Raw genomic sequence first — 17,530 nt, forward strand, 5'->3', positions numbered from 1 at the left:
CTACTCAAATTTAGAGTTTTGTTGTAATTACATAAGTGTGCATTCCGAAGTGGGATGTTTTGGGGATTGGGGTAGTGAGGTGGAGAGAGGAGGAGGCATCAGTCAGTTTGAATAAAGGCAAATTCCAAAACTGCAATGATATAAATGAAGAGACAATTTCTTTATCACAAAATATTGTTGACTGTGAAATACACAGCTCAGTCGCTGGATTGTGACGTGCACCGCTCAGTTAGCTGGATTGTGACGTGCACCGCTCAGTTAGCTGGATTGTGACGCACACTGCTCAGTTAGCTGGATTGTGACGTACACAGCTCAGTTCGCTGGATTGTGACGTGCACAGCTCAGTTCGCTGGATTGTGACGTGCACAGCTCAGTTAGCTGGATTGTGACGCACACTGCTCAGTTAGCTGGATTGTGACGTACACAGCTCAGTTAGCTGGATTGTGACGTGTACAGCTCAGTTCGCTGGATTGTGACGTGCACAGCTCAGTTCGCTGGATTGTGACGCACACTGCTCAGTTAGTTGGATTGTGACGTACACAGTTCCAGTTCACTGGATTGTGACGTATTAAACTCAGTTAGTTGGATTGTGACGTGCACAGTTCGCTTAGCTGGATGTCACGTACACAGCTCAGTTTGCTGGATTGTCACGTGCACAGCTCAGTGAGCAGGATTGGGACGTACACAGCTCAGTTAGCTGGATTGTGACGTACACAGCTCAGTTAGCTGGATTGTGACGTACACAGCTCAGTGAGCTGGGCGGCTGGTTTGTGATGAAGAGCGATCCCAACAGCGTGGGTTCAATTGCTGGACCAGCTGAGGTTATTCATAAAGACCCCCATTCTCAACCTTGCCCCTCGCCTGAGGTGTGGTGACCCTCAGGTTAAATCACCACCAGTCAGCTCTCAAAAAGAGGGAGACTCAGGAACTATGGGACATTTCCATTTTGTATTACATGGTGGCTGAAAAAATGGGGAAAACCCCACTGGTCCTCTCTTTGCAAATTACACCATTCAGATGGTATCGAAATGTTCTTTTCTGCCAGGATATGTGAGTTTATAATAAGGGGGCAAACAGGTGATGATTCTCAAATGATAGATGAAATAAACGCTGAAATGTGGATGTTGCATTTAATAGGAAAATGTTAGAATAAACTCATAGTTCTAGTCGAATTTTGAAAGGTTTGGTTACTGAATAAATACAATCCCACAGTCTAACTTGTTGAATGGACCATTCTCTCCCAGCAACACCGTCTCCGCCCACTCTCTACAGCCTGGTCTCCTCCTGTCAGCAACGCAACACCGACGGCTCCGTGACCGACGGCTGTTTGGCGATGGACTACTCCCCAGAAATCACCAGCCTTACCTGGAAGAAAGATGGGCAGCTGATCACCACTGGAGTCACGAAATACCCGTCAGTGAGAAACAAGAAGGGAACCTACACCCTGAGCAGCCAATTAACCATCACCGAGTCAGAGGGGGGATGCAGCGAAATCAGCTGCGAGGTTCGACACAGCGGCTCAGACAAGGGCATTGGAATGAAATGTAAGTGTTGTGGAACATGTGAGAAATAGAAAATATGTGATTCCTTTATTTACAACTTTGGTTATTTATGATACATTTATGGTGCACTGCATAGTTCTGACTCCTGGCGAAAAATATTGACTGCAGATAAAGAGTTAAACATAATAAGTCATTTTATTTGTTACAAGATCTTCTGTAAGAAATGTTAACTTGTGTTTTTGAAGCTGGTGGAAATTACATCCCTCCAAATGTTCTCCTCACCGTGAGTTCCAATGAAGAAATCTCAAGACAGAAATTTGCAACCATCGTCTGTTCAATCTACAATTTCTGTCCAAACTCAATTAACGTGAAGTGGCTGAAGAATGGACAAGCCATGGGTTGAGGATTTGTCACCTCTCCCGCCTGTGAAGTGAACGGGAACTTCTCGGCGAGCAGTCGGCTGACAGTCTCCGCTGGGGAATGGTTCAGCAAAGCGGTCTATACCTGCCAGGTCACTCATCAAGAGGTCACCCAAAGTCAAACCATCACCGCGTCTGGTAAGAGACACAAACAGAGGAAACAATGAATCATCCTGCACTCTGATGTTAATCCAAATCAGGAATTTACTGGAGTTAGTACAAAGCAGAGAATAACTTCTAATTTACTGCCATGTGGTTTGTGTTTCATTCTGATGTAAGAGCTGCATGAGGATTGCTCGCCATTCAGGATTTTATCAGAACAGCAAAGAATGTTTTCCTCTACTTTGAAATCATTTAGTGAGTGAGGTGGCCTTGATATCAGCTTTATTCCGAAACAACTGATTATATTTGAGAAGCAATGGGTGTCTTGAAACCTTTATTGATACAGCTCCGGGGGAAAGTGTTGAAAGGTTCATCCAACCTATTTATAAATTAGCGTTCATGACTGTATTCCAGAGATCAGGAATTATGTATCGCATTGGGAATGCTGCAATACTGATTCTTTAAAATGATACCGGGGCTAAACGACTTTCACAATAGTAGTTAGCACTGAGGCCTCACAATGCCTGGGACCGGGCTCAATATTGACCTTGTGTGACTGTGTGAAGTTTACACCTTCACCCTGTCTCTGCACGGGTTTCCTCTAGGTGCTCCGATTTCCTCCCACAGAGGAAATATGAGCAGGTTAGGTGAATTGCTGATGCTAAATTGTCGCTGAATGTCCAAAGATTAGGTGGGGTTGTGAGGTGACAGGGATAGGGTGGGGGAATTATTTTATGTAGAGTGCTCTTTCGGAGGGTCGGTGCAGTCTCGATGGGCCGAATGGTCCTCTTCTGCATGTGAGTGACTCGATGATTCTATAATAGTTTTCACAGAACACGCTGGTTTTCTATTGTATATCGAATATTAAAGGCGGTCTTCAGAGGTTGGTATTTCGAAGTTGATTTATTCCCATTGAGTGATTGAAGGCTGAATACTGTTGTCCTGATTCTGAAGATGAAACTTGGGTTAATTTTCATGTTTTCATTCACAGATCCTTCCCTTTGCGCTGATGCCTCAGTAACAATACTGCCGCCACCAATAGAACAGGTCTTATTGGAGGCGACTGTAACCTTAACCTGCGTCATTTCGAATGCTCCTTATGGAGTCAACGTGTCCTGGAGTGAAGCGAAGAAGCCGCTGAAATCAGAGATTGCCGACCAGCCTGGGGCAGATACTGAGAGCGTGGTCAGCAAATTAAACATCTCGACACAAGCCTGGCTGAGTGGGGCTGTGTTTGACTGTGTGGCGAGCCACCAGGACCTGCCAACTCCTTTAAGAATTTCAATCCACAAAAACATATGTGAGCGGTGAGACTGAAGCAATAAGTGAGCCATTGTGTCTATTTCTAGTGTCAGTGCAGCGGTCAGTATTTAGCATTCAGGGTATTTATGGTCCATTCTGATTGGTAATTCCACTAACTAAATACTCGGGGCGTTTAGAGTTTAAGGGGGAAACTGATATTCAAATGAATGAACAATTAATTAAAAACAGTGATATTGGGTTTAGATAGAGCGACACCATAGACCACAAGACTTAGGAGCAGACGTTGGCCATTGGGCCCATCAACACCGGTCCAGCCTGCAGTGAGGTCATGACTGATCTGATGTGATAATCTTCACCTCCTCTTTCCTGCCTTATCCCCATATCCCTTGACGCCTTTACTGATTTAAAATATGTCTCTCTCAACCTTGAACATACTGGGCAACCCAGAATCTACAGCCACCGGGTTAAATAATTCCACAGCTTCACTACTCTCGGAGAGAGGAAGTTACACCTCATCTCTGTCTGAAATGGGCGAACCCTCACTTTGTGATCATGCACGCTGCTCCCAGACGCTCCCACAGGGGAAAACAACCCCTCAGCGTCTATCCTAAGAAGCTCCCTGAGAATCTTTCATGTCTCAATTAGGCCTCCTTTATTCCTCTAAACTCCAATAAGTACAGCCCAACCTACTTACCCTCTCCCCATAAGAAAATCCCTCCATACTCGCGATCAACCTCGTGATCCTTCTCTGGACTGCCTTCAAAACCAATCTGTCTTCCTTAGATAAGGGCAACAAAACGATTCAAAGTATATCAGGTGCAGTCTAACTAATGCCTTGTATTGTTTTCGCTAGACTTCCCCATGTTTACATTCTATCCCCTTTGAAATAAATCTCAACATTCAATTTGTCTCCATATTACCTGCAGAACTTGCTTTGTGTGGTTTCTGCACGAGGACCCCCAATTCCCCCGTTACTTCAGCTTTCTCCAGTCTTTCTCCATCTAAATAATATTCTGTTATGTTCTTCCTCCGACCGAAGTGTCTAACCTCACATTTTCCTACATTATGTTCCATCTGCCAAGTTTTTACTCAGTAAGTTACGCTGTCTCTGTCCCTCTGTGGATATTCTGTCACCCTCACCACTTGCCTTTCTATTTTTGTATCTGCAGCCATGGCAATAGTACATTCGCTTATTAAACACAGTTTTGAAATTCATGTATATCACATCTACTGGTCCCCCTCTCTCTCGCCTTCTCGTTATCACCTCAAAGAATTGCAATAAATTTGTCAGGCATGATTTACCCTTCACGAAGCCGGGCAGACCCAGCTTGATTACACTCTGTATGCTTAAATGCTCAGCTATTAAGGTTACCTATAGTTACCTGTTTTTGATTCCCTCCCTTTTCAATAAGGGTGTTCTTCCCAATCCTCTTGGGGTAAGGTGGGATGAGCCTGGAGTGAAGTTTATACACCATCACAGAGCAGTTGGGCCGAATGGCCTGTTTCCCTGCTGTCCACTTTCTGAAACTGTCATATCCAACATCCGTAAATTCTCAGGGAAAAGGCTTGTGTCCACCTCAGCTCCGAGCTGGGAAACCGGACAGATCCCAAAGTGGAAAATGGAAACCTTTAAAATCCAACAAAAAACACATTTCTCTCACATCTAACCCGCGGTTCCAATGTCTCCGGAATTCCCCATTTTACTGACATTTATTGTACATTTTCTGCAGATCCCAACCCGCGGGAACCGTCCGTCTCTGTCCTACTGCCCTCGGCTGAAGACGTCTCCGCTCAGAAATTCGTCTCCCTCAGCTGCTTAGTGAGAGGTTTCTCCCCCCGAGAGATCTTCGTCAAGTGGACCGTCAATGACAAGCCGGTGAATCCCGGGAACTACAAGAACACCGAGGTGATGGCGGAGAACGGCAATAACTCCTTCTTCATGTACAGCCTGTTATCCATTGCAGCGGAGGAGTGGGCCAGCGGCGCTTCTTACTCCTGTGTGGTGGGACATGAAGCCATCCCCTTGAAGATCATCAACAGAACGGTTGATAAATCCAGCGGTAAACCCAGTTTTGTGAACATTTCCCTCGCTCTGATGGACACCGTTAATTCATGTCAATGAGAATCTATCTATTGCATTTCGAACTAAAATAAAAATAATAAAGGTTTTTTCCTCTAATTGTGATTTAATTGCACAGCCGCTTAATTAATGGAGCTTCCACTTTGCTGATATTAGATCTGTTCAATGAGACCCGGATTTCTACAGGTCTCGGCCCCAAGTCTGATACAACCAGTGCTCCCATCTCAAATACACCCTGGGTTAGAGACAGAGTAAAACTCATTAATTCCAGGATTCAACAAAATATTGACTTTCCTCCCGCTGAGAAGAAATCTGTCAATTTCCCATTTCAGACAAACAAACCCATCACATTTAAATCTCGGTGTTCCTGCTTCTCCCATTATCCATCCGTTTAAAGATGATGTCAGATACAAGTTGCTGCATCACCCCCAGTGGGAACTGAATTGAGGGTCACACAGAAACATGGACCAACAATCCCCCATCAAAGAGAGGGGAAAGGGAAATTGTTACTCCACTGTACCCCACTTCCCCAACAGAGAGAGGGGAGGGGAATTAGTTAACTCACTGTCGCCCACTTCCCCAACGAAGAGAGGGGAGGGGCATTAGTTAATCCCTGTACCCCCACTTCCCCAATAAAGAGCGAGGGGGAGGGGTATTAGTTAACCTACTGTCACCCACTTCCCCAACGAAGAGAGGGGAGGGGCATTAGTTAATCCACCGTTCCCCCACTTCCCCAACAAAGAGAAGGTGGGGGCTTTAGGTAACACACTGTACTCCCACTTCCCCAACAAAGAGAAGGTGGGGGCTGAGTTAATCCACTGTACACCCGTTTCCAACAATGATTGGAGCGGCATTATTTAATCCACTTTACCCACACTTCCCCAGCAAAGGGGCAATACTAACTCATTTTACCTCCACTTTCTCGACCAAAAGAGAGGAAGGTGATGAGTGAATTCTCTGTCTTTCCACCTCCAGCAGGGAGAACCCAAAGGCAATTTGCTGAGCTGACCAGAGAGAGGGAGATTATTAACTCAATATCCTCCCAGTCCCCAAGCAGGGAGTTTGAAAGGAAACGGTTCTCTAGACTAAGAACTCAGTTATTGACATTACAAGACGTCATGTAGCTTATTGGCTGAAGGGTTTAAAAGACCATCATGATCAAGATGTTCTTAAAATATCGATTTATGCAACAGAATTCCTTCAGCACCCTTGTTCCTCTTATCCGTCTGCTAAAACTGATTCCCCATAATCTAAATCCAGATGGTGATTGAATTCTCCCTGGGTTTTCACTATTCTCTCCTGAGGCACCTCCTTGTATTTTTGCATTCGGTCACCTGATGGCAGCGTGCAACTCACAGTAAACACTTTTATAAGCAGAAAGTTCAACATATTCTACATCGGTATCAATAATACCCACAACTGGCAAAGCTACAGGCAGCTGATACAAACACACAGACAGATAAAGACACAGACTCCACACACACATGCAAAGAGACCCACAAACGTACACACGCTCACACATAGACACAAACACACGCCTAGACACACACATAGAAACACATGCATAAACATACATCCAGGCACAACAAACCACACATATTTTGACACAAAAACACACGCAAACGTGTGCAAAAATTCACAGACATGCACATAAACACAAAAAAAGCACACGTTTAGACACACACAGACACACGTGCACATACACAAATCCACACACGAGCGGCTGCACAAATGTAAACAAACAGACACATACAACCACATGTCCACACAGATACACAAACATATGAAACGAGACAAGCAGATTGACTGAAGAATATGAAACACAAATGTAACCAATAACATATACATTAGCAGAATTTCACGATGACAGAAAGATTTCCATTCAAACAGAGACAATAATCCACACTAACACACTTTTGGGCACACGTGGACACATATTAACATACTCATACACATGCTAGCACAAATACACGTTAGTGCACATAGAGGCATCAATACACATCAATAGATAATTATAAACAATCATCAACGCATAAATAGCACTGCTGCCTCACAGCGCCATAACCCCAGGTTTAATTCCAGCCTTGGGGGTTGGTCGGTGTGGAGTTTCCACGTTCTGCCTCGTCTATTCCTGTTTCCACCGCGTGCTCCAGTTACCTCCCACATTCTAAAGATGTGCAGGTTAGCTGGATTGGTCATGCTATATTACCCCTTAGTGCCCACAACGTTAGGTGGGGTTACGAGGTTCTGGAGATAGGGCAGGGGCTTGCGTCCAGTTGGAGTGCTCTTTCGGAGGGTTGGTGCAGACTCAATGGGCCGAATAGCCTCGTTTGGCACAGTAGGGATTATATGATGATGATTCCATGATGAAATACACGCATCAACAAACACACGCACACACAAATGCACTTATCCAGACACAAACATTAAGACACTGACATGCATGTTGAACGTATAAAGACACATTAACACTTTTATTACTGGGCAGGGAAGTATAAACTTATATTGACACAGGCATTAATATATAAACATAGACTTCAACACACAAACACACACAATAAACACTCATACATACAGATTGACAGAAGATAAACAAAGTTTGCATACAGACGCTGACACACAAATACACAGATCAATACTAACTGACACAGGAACACACACAATGACACTTACAAAGACATCGGGACACACAAAAAACTAAAGCAAAACACGAATTTCGCATCGACACAGACACAAAAGCTAAGGAACAAACACAAACATCAGGCAATGGCGGCACAGTGGCATAATGGTTAGCACTGATGCCTCACGCCACCATGGACCTGGGGTTCATCCCGATCCTGGGTCTCTGTCCCAGTGGAGTTTCCTCATGACCTGTGGGTCTCACCCCACAACCCAAAGATGTGCAGGGTAGGTGGATTGGCCATGCTCACTTAATTGGAAGAAAAAAGTTAAGGAGATCGATTTCTGAGTGTCATGAACTCAACAATAGATATGCAATGGAAATATATTAAAGAATGAATTAGCAGCGGGAGAAAATGAAGCGAGAATATTAAAAACATACCCTGGATTAATAAACAATCTAATTATATTTATTTGCTCTATCCCCGTAGATACCACAGAGCGCATCTGGACTGAAGACAATGAGGATGATAACGGCAACATCTGGACAACCGCTTCCACATTCATCACCCTGTTCATCCTGAGCATTTCCTACAGTGCTGCAGTCACTCTGGTGAAGGTGAGAAGATTCAACCCACTCACACTTCAAACTGACAGAAGCCGTTAAAAAAATCTCTAAATGTTTTATTGATTCAAAACTGTAACATCAATGTCCCCAATCATAAACATCTGCTTCATCGTTTTCTCTCTCTTTTACAGATCAAGTGATCGGTTGACGTTCGGACGCTGTAGATTTTCCTCAGCTGTTCATTATGATGTGTGTGTGACACAAATACAATATCTCCTCTTGGTGACTAACAGTAAAATCCTCTCAGTTTATTATTCTGCATCTGCAACTGAGACAATCTTGGACAGTATTTCTGTTTTCAGTTTAAAATGTACAAGATAATTTTGGCAGTAATGTAATTGTAGCTAGTAATTTCACTCAATCTCATGTCTAAGTAAAGAACTTATCTCGTACCTTATTTACAACAGTTGCCTTCCCTTTATGTTGAGCTCCTGTTCTCTCTTTCTTGTGTCTGTTACAGTTGTACATACATTTGGCAGCTCAGAGGGCATGTGTTCTGTTCTCACTGTGACCCTCAATCATTATGTTCCCTTTTGTTAACTTCAAAATTAACTTTTGTGTAATATTTTCTCTGAATTTTTAATAAATATTGAATGAAAAATGAAGAAATAAAGACTTTGCTGAACTCCTTTCTCTCAGGTCCATCGGCACCGCACCATTTTCCCGATTATACAGTTGTGTCCCCTTTCCCAGACAGATATTTCTCACCAGTCCTGCCTGGGATGTGTCTGAACTCAAGGCCCCTCAGCCACCAAGCGGCCCATCCGGGTTACGCCACCTTCACTTTTGCCTTATTTTGTTAAACTCCCGAGCCAGCTAAAGAATTCCACAGATTCACTACCCTCTGAGAGAAGAAATGTCTCCTCATCTCTGTCCTAAATTTGAGATCCCTTACTCTGAGATTATGCCCTTTGGTCCTAGACTCTCCCACAAGAGGAAACACGATGATTTTTCAGGCTGTGTAACTGGTTAAAGCTCTTTCCACAGTCAGTTCACTGGAACACACTCACTCAGGTGTGTGTGTGTCTCGGGGCTTTTCCAGTCACACTGATGTTTGAAATCTCTTCCCACAGTCAGAACAGACAAGCACATTGACAGTTTGTGATATTTAGATCCTAATGAATTGAGTGACTGTCAGATCTCGATGTTATATTTGGCTCGAGTTGCCCAGCTGCCAATCCTCCCGTTCTAATGCCTGAAAAAGGTTACAAAACTGATCACTGTAAGCATAGGATAGAAATTCACAACAGATCATTCTAGTTTCTAGCGAACCTTCTTTCCTCTCTTGCTTTCCCCAAACATGTGGTCCAGTCAAATTAAAAGACCAAAATCAGCTAGAAGTTCCAACAAAAGTGTCACTGCCTGTGCAGAGACTGCCCGTTCTCCCAGTGTCTGCGTGGGTTTCCTCCGGGTGCTCCGGTTTCCTCCCACAGTCCAAAGATGCGCAAGGTAGGTGGATTGGCCATGATAAATTGCCCTTTTGTTAGATGGGGTTGCTGGGTTACAGGGACAGGGTGGAGGTGTGGGCTTAGGTAGGGTGTGCTTTCCAAGAGCCGGTGTAGACTCGATGGGCCGAATGGCCTCCTCCTGCACTGTAAATTCTATGATTGTACCTCTATGATTATTGAACAATCAGCGAGTCAGCCTGAGCCTGTGTCCGATCTCACCAACTGTAGCCGTCACAATGCCCGGGTGATTGACGGCAGATCCGGACCAATACGAAGTGGAGGGGCGGGGCTGGAGGACCGACCGGGAGCAGCTCGTCCTCCAACCAATCAGAGTGAATGAGGGGCGGGCCCGTTGTGATTTAAGCATGCGCAGTGTGGGTAATGGCGATGTAGAAGGATGTTTTTCTCAGATCAGAAATTGGTGAGAGGCGTTTAACAATATGGAGGGAGCGAGAGATCACGGGGGTGGGCGGAAATGTTGTGTAAAGCTGTTGAAATCGCAAACCTCGGAAAGGTTTACGGCACCATATTTGTACCGAGCGGAGCTGCAGCTCCTCATCTTCGGCTCGCGTTAACGGCCGCCATCTTTATTGGATGTGCATCAGGGCGCATGCGCGTTTGTTGTCTTTGTCGGGGCGATGATTCAACGAGTGGGAGGAGCTTGTTCCCCATTGGTCAGATTGGAGACAACTTGTCCATCAAACTGGATTAGTCTTTGAGTCCCAATGTCTTATTGATGATACAAACTTTCAGAATTGGAGCCGGTGGGTGGCCGGGGAGCGATAGGAGCTGCGGAGTGAGATGGGAGGCTTCATAAATACCCCGTGGAGGCTTCAACTCCCAAGTAAAATGTTAACGGTCCCGTTTTAAACAGCACCAAACAGAGAGCTGAGCGGTGACAGGCCCGGGTTACCGGCCGCCATCTTTACAGAGGACAATGCGCCGCAGGGAAGGGGCTGGTTTAGCACAGTGGGCTAAGACAGCTGGCTTGTAATGCAGAACAAGACCAGCAGCGTGGGTTCAATTCCCGTTCCAGCCTCCCCGAACAGGTGCCGGAATGTGGCAACTAGGGGCTTTTGACAGGAACTTCATTGAAGCCTCCTTGTGACAATAAGGGATTATTATTATTATTTTGCGCTGCATGTCTGCACCGGATGCCAACTCTTCCAGATTGACTGACTTGAGTCGCCAGGATTTTATTTTAATCATTTGTGGGAGTCACTGGCTGGGCCAACATTTATTGCCCATCCCTAATGTTCCTTAAACCGAGTGGCTTGCTCGGCTATCTCGGAGGGCATTTAAAGAATCAACCATATTGCTGTGGTTTGGAATCGTGTCAGCCAGACCAGGTAAGGATGGCAGATTTTCTTTTCTATTCATTCACGGGATGTGGGTGTCGCTGGCTGGGCCAGCATTCACTGCCCAGCACTAATTGCCCTTGAACTGAAGGCATCTCAGAGAGCATTTTAAGGGTCAACCAGCTGACTGTGGATCTGGAATCACATGTAGGCCAGACCAGGTAAGGATAGAAGATTTCCTTTACTGAAGGACATGAGTGAACCAGTTGGGTCTTTGCAACAATTGACAATGGTTTCATGGTCATCAGTAAACTTTCAATGAGGGCAGCACGGTGGCGCAGTGGTAGCCCTGCAGCCTCACGGCGCCGAGGTCCCAGGTTCGATCCCGGCTCTGGGTCACTGTCCGTGTGGAGTTTGCACATTCACCCTGTGTTTGCGTGGGTTTCGCCGCCACAACCCAAAAGATGTGTCGGGTAGGTAGATTGGCCATGCTAAATTGCCCCTTAATTGGAAAGAATGAATTGGGTACACAAAATTTATTTTTTTTAAAGTAAACTTTCAACAAATTCAAATTTTATCTTCTGCCTTGGTGAGATTCATGTCTGGGTGTCTGGAAAATCATTGGGACAGTACAAAATATTTTTGTGACACAACGTGATTAGGACAGTAAAAATATTAATTTTGTGTCTCTGGAAAATCATTAGGGCAGTAAAAAATATTTTTGAACATTTCTCTTCAGCGGATATAAAAATATTGAAAATGGGATGAAGGTTGTTTGGCTGACAGTCAATCAGTGTCCTTTTTAAAAATAAATTTGGAGTGCCCAATTCATTTTTTCCAAATAAGGGGCAATTTAGCCTGTCCAATCCACCTAATCTGCACATCTTTGGGTTGTGGGGGTGAAACCCACGCAAACAATGTGCAAACTCCACATGGACAGTGACCCAGAGCCCGGATCGAACCTGTGACCTCAGCGCCGTGAGACAGGAGTGCTAACCACTGTGCCACTGTGCTGCCCTAATCAAACACTGTCCTGTAAGGTAATGAGTCCTTTTGCTTCCCAATTGGCCGAGGAAGGCAGTGTGTCACAAGGATGGATGTGTTGACCGATTAATGGCTGGAGGATGGGGGCAGGTCATGTGATCGAACCTCCAGGAATACATTTAATCAAATTTGGCGAGGAGAGAATGTTGTGAATTTCTATCCTAATCTGACAATGAGGTTTCTGTAAATTTACAGGATACTGGCAGAGGACATTTAACAGAAGGGAAACGCAAACCAAACGCCACATTGCAATCTGTGAGTCACTCGGTTCATTAGAAGCTGAATTTCAGCAGCATCTGGGTGTGGAAGGTAAAAGAAGGTTTGTCTGTTCTGTCTGTGAGGGATGATTTCTGGTCTCAGTGTGACTGGAAAAGCCCCGAGATTCACAAACCCTCGTTCGGCCAAACCTGGAGAACTGTGTTCAGTTCTGGGCAACAAACCTGAGGAAGGATAGAATGGAGTGTAGCACAGATTTACCTGAGTGATATCTGAACCCTCCGGGGTTAAAATACAAGGCGAGATTAGACAAAAATGTCAGTGTCAGCTGGCAGCACGGTGACGCAGTGAGCAGCACTGCTGCCTCACAGAGCCGGGGTCCCAGGTTCGATCCCGGCTCTGGGTCACTGTCCATGTGAAGGTTTCACATTCTCCCCGTGTTTGTGTGGGTTTCGCCCCCGCAACCCAAAGATAAAAGATGTGCAGGGTAGGTGGATTGACCACGCTAAATTGTCCCTTAATTGGAAATAATGAATTGGGTACTCTAAATTTATTATAAAATATATATATTTTAAATTATGGGCAGAGAAGGGCATTGAGTCCATGCTAGCTCTCTAATCGGCACGGTGGTTAGCACTGTTGCTTCCCAGCGGCAGGGACCCGGGTTTGATTCCCGGCTTGGGTCACTGTCTGTGCGGAGTCTGCACGTTCTCCCCGTGTCTGCGTGGGTTTCCTCCAGGTGCTGCGGTTTCCTCCCACAAGTCCCGAAAGACGTGGATGTTAGGTGAATTGGACATTCTGAATTCTCGCTCAGTGCACCCGAACAGGCCCCGGTGTGTGACGAACTGGGATTTTCACAGTAATTTCATTGCAGTGTTAATGTAAGCCTACTTGTGACACTAATAAGGATTATTATTATCTGGAGCAATCCAGTCAGAGTCACTCTCCTGCTCTGTCTCTGTATCCTCACAGCTTTATTTGTCTCAGGTTTCTCCCCAATTAAAAAAAAAATCATTTATTGTGTCTATTTCCAAACTCCATCATAGGCAGCAGGTTTACGGTCATTGCCACTGGCTGTGTAAAAACATTCTTCCTCATACCTCCTGGACCATTTACATGCATAGATACGGAGCAACGTAGAAAATAGGAGCAGGGGGCTATTTGGCCCTTCGAGCCTGCACCACCATCCATTGGTCAGAGCTGATTAGGCTCAATAGCCTAATCCCGCTTTCCCCCATATCCTTTGATCCCATTCACCCTAAGTGCTGTATCTAACTACTTCTTGAAAACATGCAATGTTTTGGCCTTTATTAGTTCCTGTGGCGATGAATTCCATCGGCTCACCACTCTCTGGGTGAAGAAATCTCTCCTCATCGCCGTCCTAAATGGTCTACCCAGTATCCTCAGATTGTGATCCCTATTCCTGGACACACGCACTATCGGGAACATCCTTCCTGAATCTACTCTGTCTCGTTTTTTTTTTTTTCAACATTAATTTCGAGTGCCCAGTTCTTTTTTTGCAATTAAGGGGCCTATTTAGAGTGGCCAATCTACCTACCCTGCACATCTTTGGATTTATGGGGTTGAGACCCACACAACCACAGGGAGAATGTGCAAACTCCACACAGACAGTGACCCGGAGCTGTGATCGAACCCGGGTCCTCGGCGACAGGAGGTAGCTGTGCTAGCCACTGTGCCGCCCACTTTTTATAGGTTTCTGTGAGAACCCCCCTCATTCGTCTGAACTCCAGCGAATATGGGCAGCATGGTAGCAAAGTGGTTAGCACAATTGCTTCATAGCTCCAGGGTCCAAGGTTCGATTCCCGGCTTGGGTCACTGTCTGTGCAGAGTCTGCACGTTCTCCCCGTGTGTGCGTGGGTTTCCTCTGGGTGCTCCTGTTTCCTCCCACAGTCCAAAGATGTGCAGGTTAGGTGGACTGGCAATGCTAAATTGCCCTTGATGTCCAAAATTTCCCTTAGTGTCGGGTGGGGTTACTGGTTTATGGGGATAGGGTGGAGGTGTGGGCTTGGGTAGGGTGTTCTTTCAAAGAGCCGGTGCAGACTCGATGGGCCGAATGGCCTCCTTCTACACTGTAAATTTTATGATATATGAATACAATCCTAACCAATTCAATCTAATCTGTACATCTTTGAACTGTGGGAGGAAACCGGAGCACCCGGAGGAAACCCATACAGACACGGGGAGAAAGTGCAAACTCCACACAGTCAGGGTGGGAATTGAACCCTGGTGCTGTGAGGCAGCAGTGCTAAGCACTATGCCACCCCCTGTCTTGCAACCCTCAAGAGAAAAATATATCCTTATCCCCATCTGAATTGGGTGACCCCCTTGTTCCAGATTCTCCCACAAGAGGAAACATCCTCTCCACATCCACCCTGTCAAGACCCCTCAGGATCTTATATAGAGTTCAATCCAGGTTTTACCCCAAACTTTAAATCTGTGTCCCGACTGCTTGTACGATCACTGAATGGAAACAGAGTTTCTTTGTCCACCCGATGGAAATCTGGTATAATCTTGTGTTCCTGAATCAAATCTCCCCTCAACCTCCTTTGCTGGAACCATTCTGGTAAATCTCCTCTGCACCTTCTTCAAGAACCTTCACATTCTTCCTGAAGAGTGGTGACCAGAGCTTTATAAAGATTCATAGAATAGAATTAGAGCCATAGAATTCCTACAGTGCAGAAGGAGGCCATTCGGCCTCTCAAGTCTGCACTGATTCTCTGAAATGGCACCCCGCCTAGGCCCACACCCCCACCCTGTCCATGTAACCCCATAGCCCCACCGAACCTGCACATCCCGGGACACTAAGGACAATTTATCAAGGTCAATCCACCTAACTGTCCCTTCTTTGGAGTGTTGGAGGAAACCCGAGCACAGGGTGGAAACCCACGCAGACATGGGGAGAAAGTGGTGTAACCTCCACACACACAGTCACCAAGACCAGAATTGAACCTGGGTCACGGCACTGTGAGGCAGCAGTGCTAACCACCGTGCCACCAGAAGCATAGTTTTGGTATCAATATTGCTGTTTATGAAGCTCAAGATCGAATTTGCTTTGCCAACTACTCTTTCGATATGTTTTGTGAGTATACAAAGTCCGTCTTCACCTCTTTCTCTCTCCTCCCAAAGAGGCCAGTTGGGTTTTTACAACAAACGAGACGTTTTCATGGTCACTTTTTTCCCCAGTGCCAGCCCCACAAATGACCAGATTCATTCAGCTCAATTTCACAACCTGCCTTTGTGTTTTTGTGGGTTCTCACTCACTCCCTTTTCAATCAGTTTCACAGGGTGTGCAAAGGGGAGGCTTCAAAGTCCGGATACTCAAACCAAGCATCACATCAGGATCTGACAGAGTCGTCAATTTATCATATCCTGAATATCAGCAGATTTTGAACATGGAAGGAAAAAGCACCGTTCACAGTGAGGAGAAATCGTGCACGTGTTGTGTGTGTGGACGAGGAATCAGTCGATCATCAGGCCTCACAAGCAACAAATGCAGTCACACTGAGGAGAAACCGTGGAAATGTGCGGACTGTGGGAAAGGATTCACATCCCCATCCCAACTGGAAACTCACCGACGCAGTCACAATGGGGAGAGACCATTCACCTGTTCCAAGTGTGGGAAGGGATTCACTCAGGTATCCAACCTGATGAAACACAAGCGAGTTCACACTGGGGAGAGGCCGTTCACCTGCTCTCAGTGTGGGAAGGGATTCATCAATTCAACCAATCTGCTGACACACCAGAGAATTCACACTGGGGAGAGGCCATTCAGTTGCTCCGAGTGTGGGAAGGGTTTCACTCAGGTATCCAACCTGCTGAGACACCAGCGAATTCACACTGGGGAGAGACCATTCACCTGCTCCAAGTGTGGGAAAGGATTTACTCAAACATCTGACCTGCAGAAGCACCAGCGAATTCACACTGGGGAGAGACCATTCCAATGTCCAGACTGCGGGAAGTGCTTTAAAAGTTCTGGGGAACTGATGCTCCATCAACGTGTTCACACTGACGAGAGACCATTTAGATGCTCTCACTGTGGGACTGGGTTTAGAGAATCAACTCAGCTCACTGTACATCAGCGAATTCACACTGGGGAGAGGCTATTCACCTGTTCAGAGTGTGGGAAGGGATTTACTCAGTCATCCGTTCTGCTGAATCACCAGCGAATTCACACTGGAGAGAGACCGTTCACCTGTTCAGAGTGTGGGAAGGGATTCACTCAGTCATCCTCCCTACTGAGACACCAACGAGGCCACAAGTAACCATAGTGAATGGATTTTGCTGTTAACTCACATTCAGGACTGAACTACGTTCATTTGGATCTCTTTCTGCTGATAACAAACTTCAGCCTACTTACAGGGGCTAATATTCTGGCTAAAAGTCAAATAAATTAGATGTGTGTTAAATACGCAGTGTGTTGAAACTTTTTAATATCTCTGACACAAGTTAGTTCCTTTTGAAGTACTCTCGCTCTCCCCTGTCTCTTCCATCCTCACCTCCAACAAGAAGTGTGAGGAGCTTGTGGAGCTTCTTTGTGACTGAGATTGAGTAAATCCGATCAGCTGCCTCTGCTGCTTCCCTCCCTTCCACGAGCCCACCGGACCAAACTGTCTCTAAATGCCATCCTTTCCCGAGCACTGAACCCACATCTTTCTCTAGTTTCTCTCCCATCTCCACTCATGCCCTCTCAGAGCTCATCATGTCCATGAGACTCAGCTCCTGCTCCATCGACCATAGTCCCACTCAGCTGATCAGCCAACTACCCTATGTCCAATCATCTTGTCAACATTTCTCTCTTCGGGTACTGTCCCTCTGTCCTTCAAATCTGCCATCATCACCCCCTCAATAAAACAAACCCTTGACCCTGCCATCCTTACAAATTACTGCCCC

At 45.8% G+C, this 17,530-nt stretch overlaps 1 protein-coding gene and 1 gene segment (V, D, J or C); both read left to right on the forward strand.

Moving 5' to 3' along the window:
- The first annotated feature begins 1,482 nt into the window (after positions 1 to 1,482).
- On the forward strand, positions 1,483 to 8,652 carry LOC140417846 (Ig heavy chain C region, membrane-bound form-like). The segment is given in 5 exon segments: positions 1,483 to 1,504; positions 1,907 to 2,059; positions 3,015 to 3,323; positions 5,017 to 5,346; positions 8,477 to 8,652. Coding segments are annotated over 5 exon segments (990 nt in total).
- A 2,677-nt stretch (positions 8,653 to 11,329) lies between these two features.
- LOC140419358 (uncharacterized) lies at positions 11,330 to 17,046 on the forward strand. Its single transcript, XM_072503237.1, has 3 exons — positions 11,330 to 11,410; positions 12,599 to 12,658; positions 15,917 to 17,046. Exon 3 carries the CDS (start codon positions 16,033 to 16,035, stop codon positions 16,900 to 16,902), a length of 870 nt encoding a protein of 289 aa, XP_072359338.1. The 5' UTR covers positions 11,330 to 11,410; positions 12,599 to 12,658; positions 15,917 to 16,032; the 3' UTR covers positions 16,903 to 17,046.
- The last annotated feature ends 484 nt before the right edge of the window (positions 17,047 to 17,530 follow it).

The sequence above is a fragment of the Scyliorhinus torazame genome, chromosome 5 (genome assembly GCF_047496885.1).
Source record: "Scyliorhinus torazame isolate Kashiwa2021f chromosome 5, sScyTor2.1, whole genome shotgun sequence".
In the NCBI taxonomy this organism is placed as follows: Eukaryota; Metazoa; Chordata; class Chondrichthyes; order Carcharhiniformes; family Scyliorhinidae; genus Scyliorhinus; species Scyliorhinus torazame.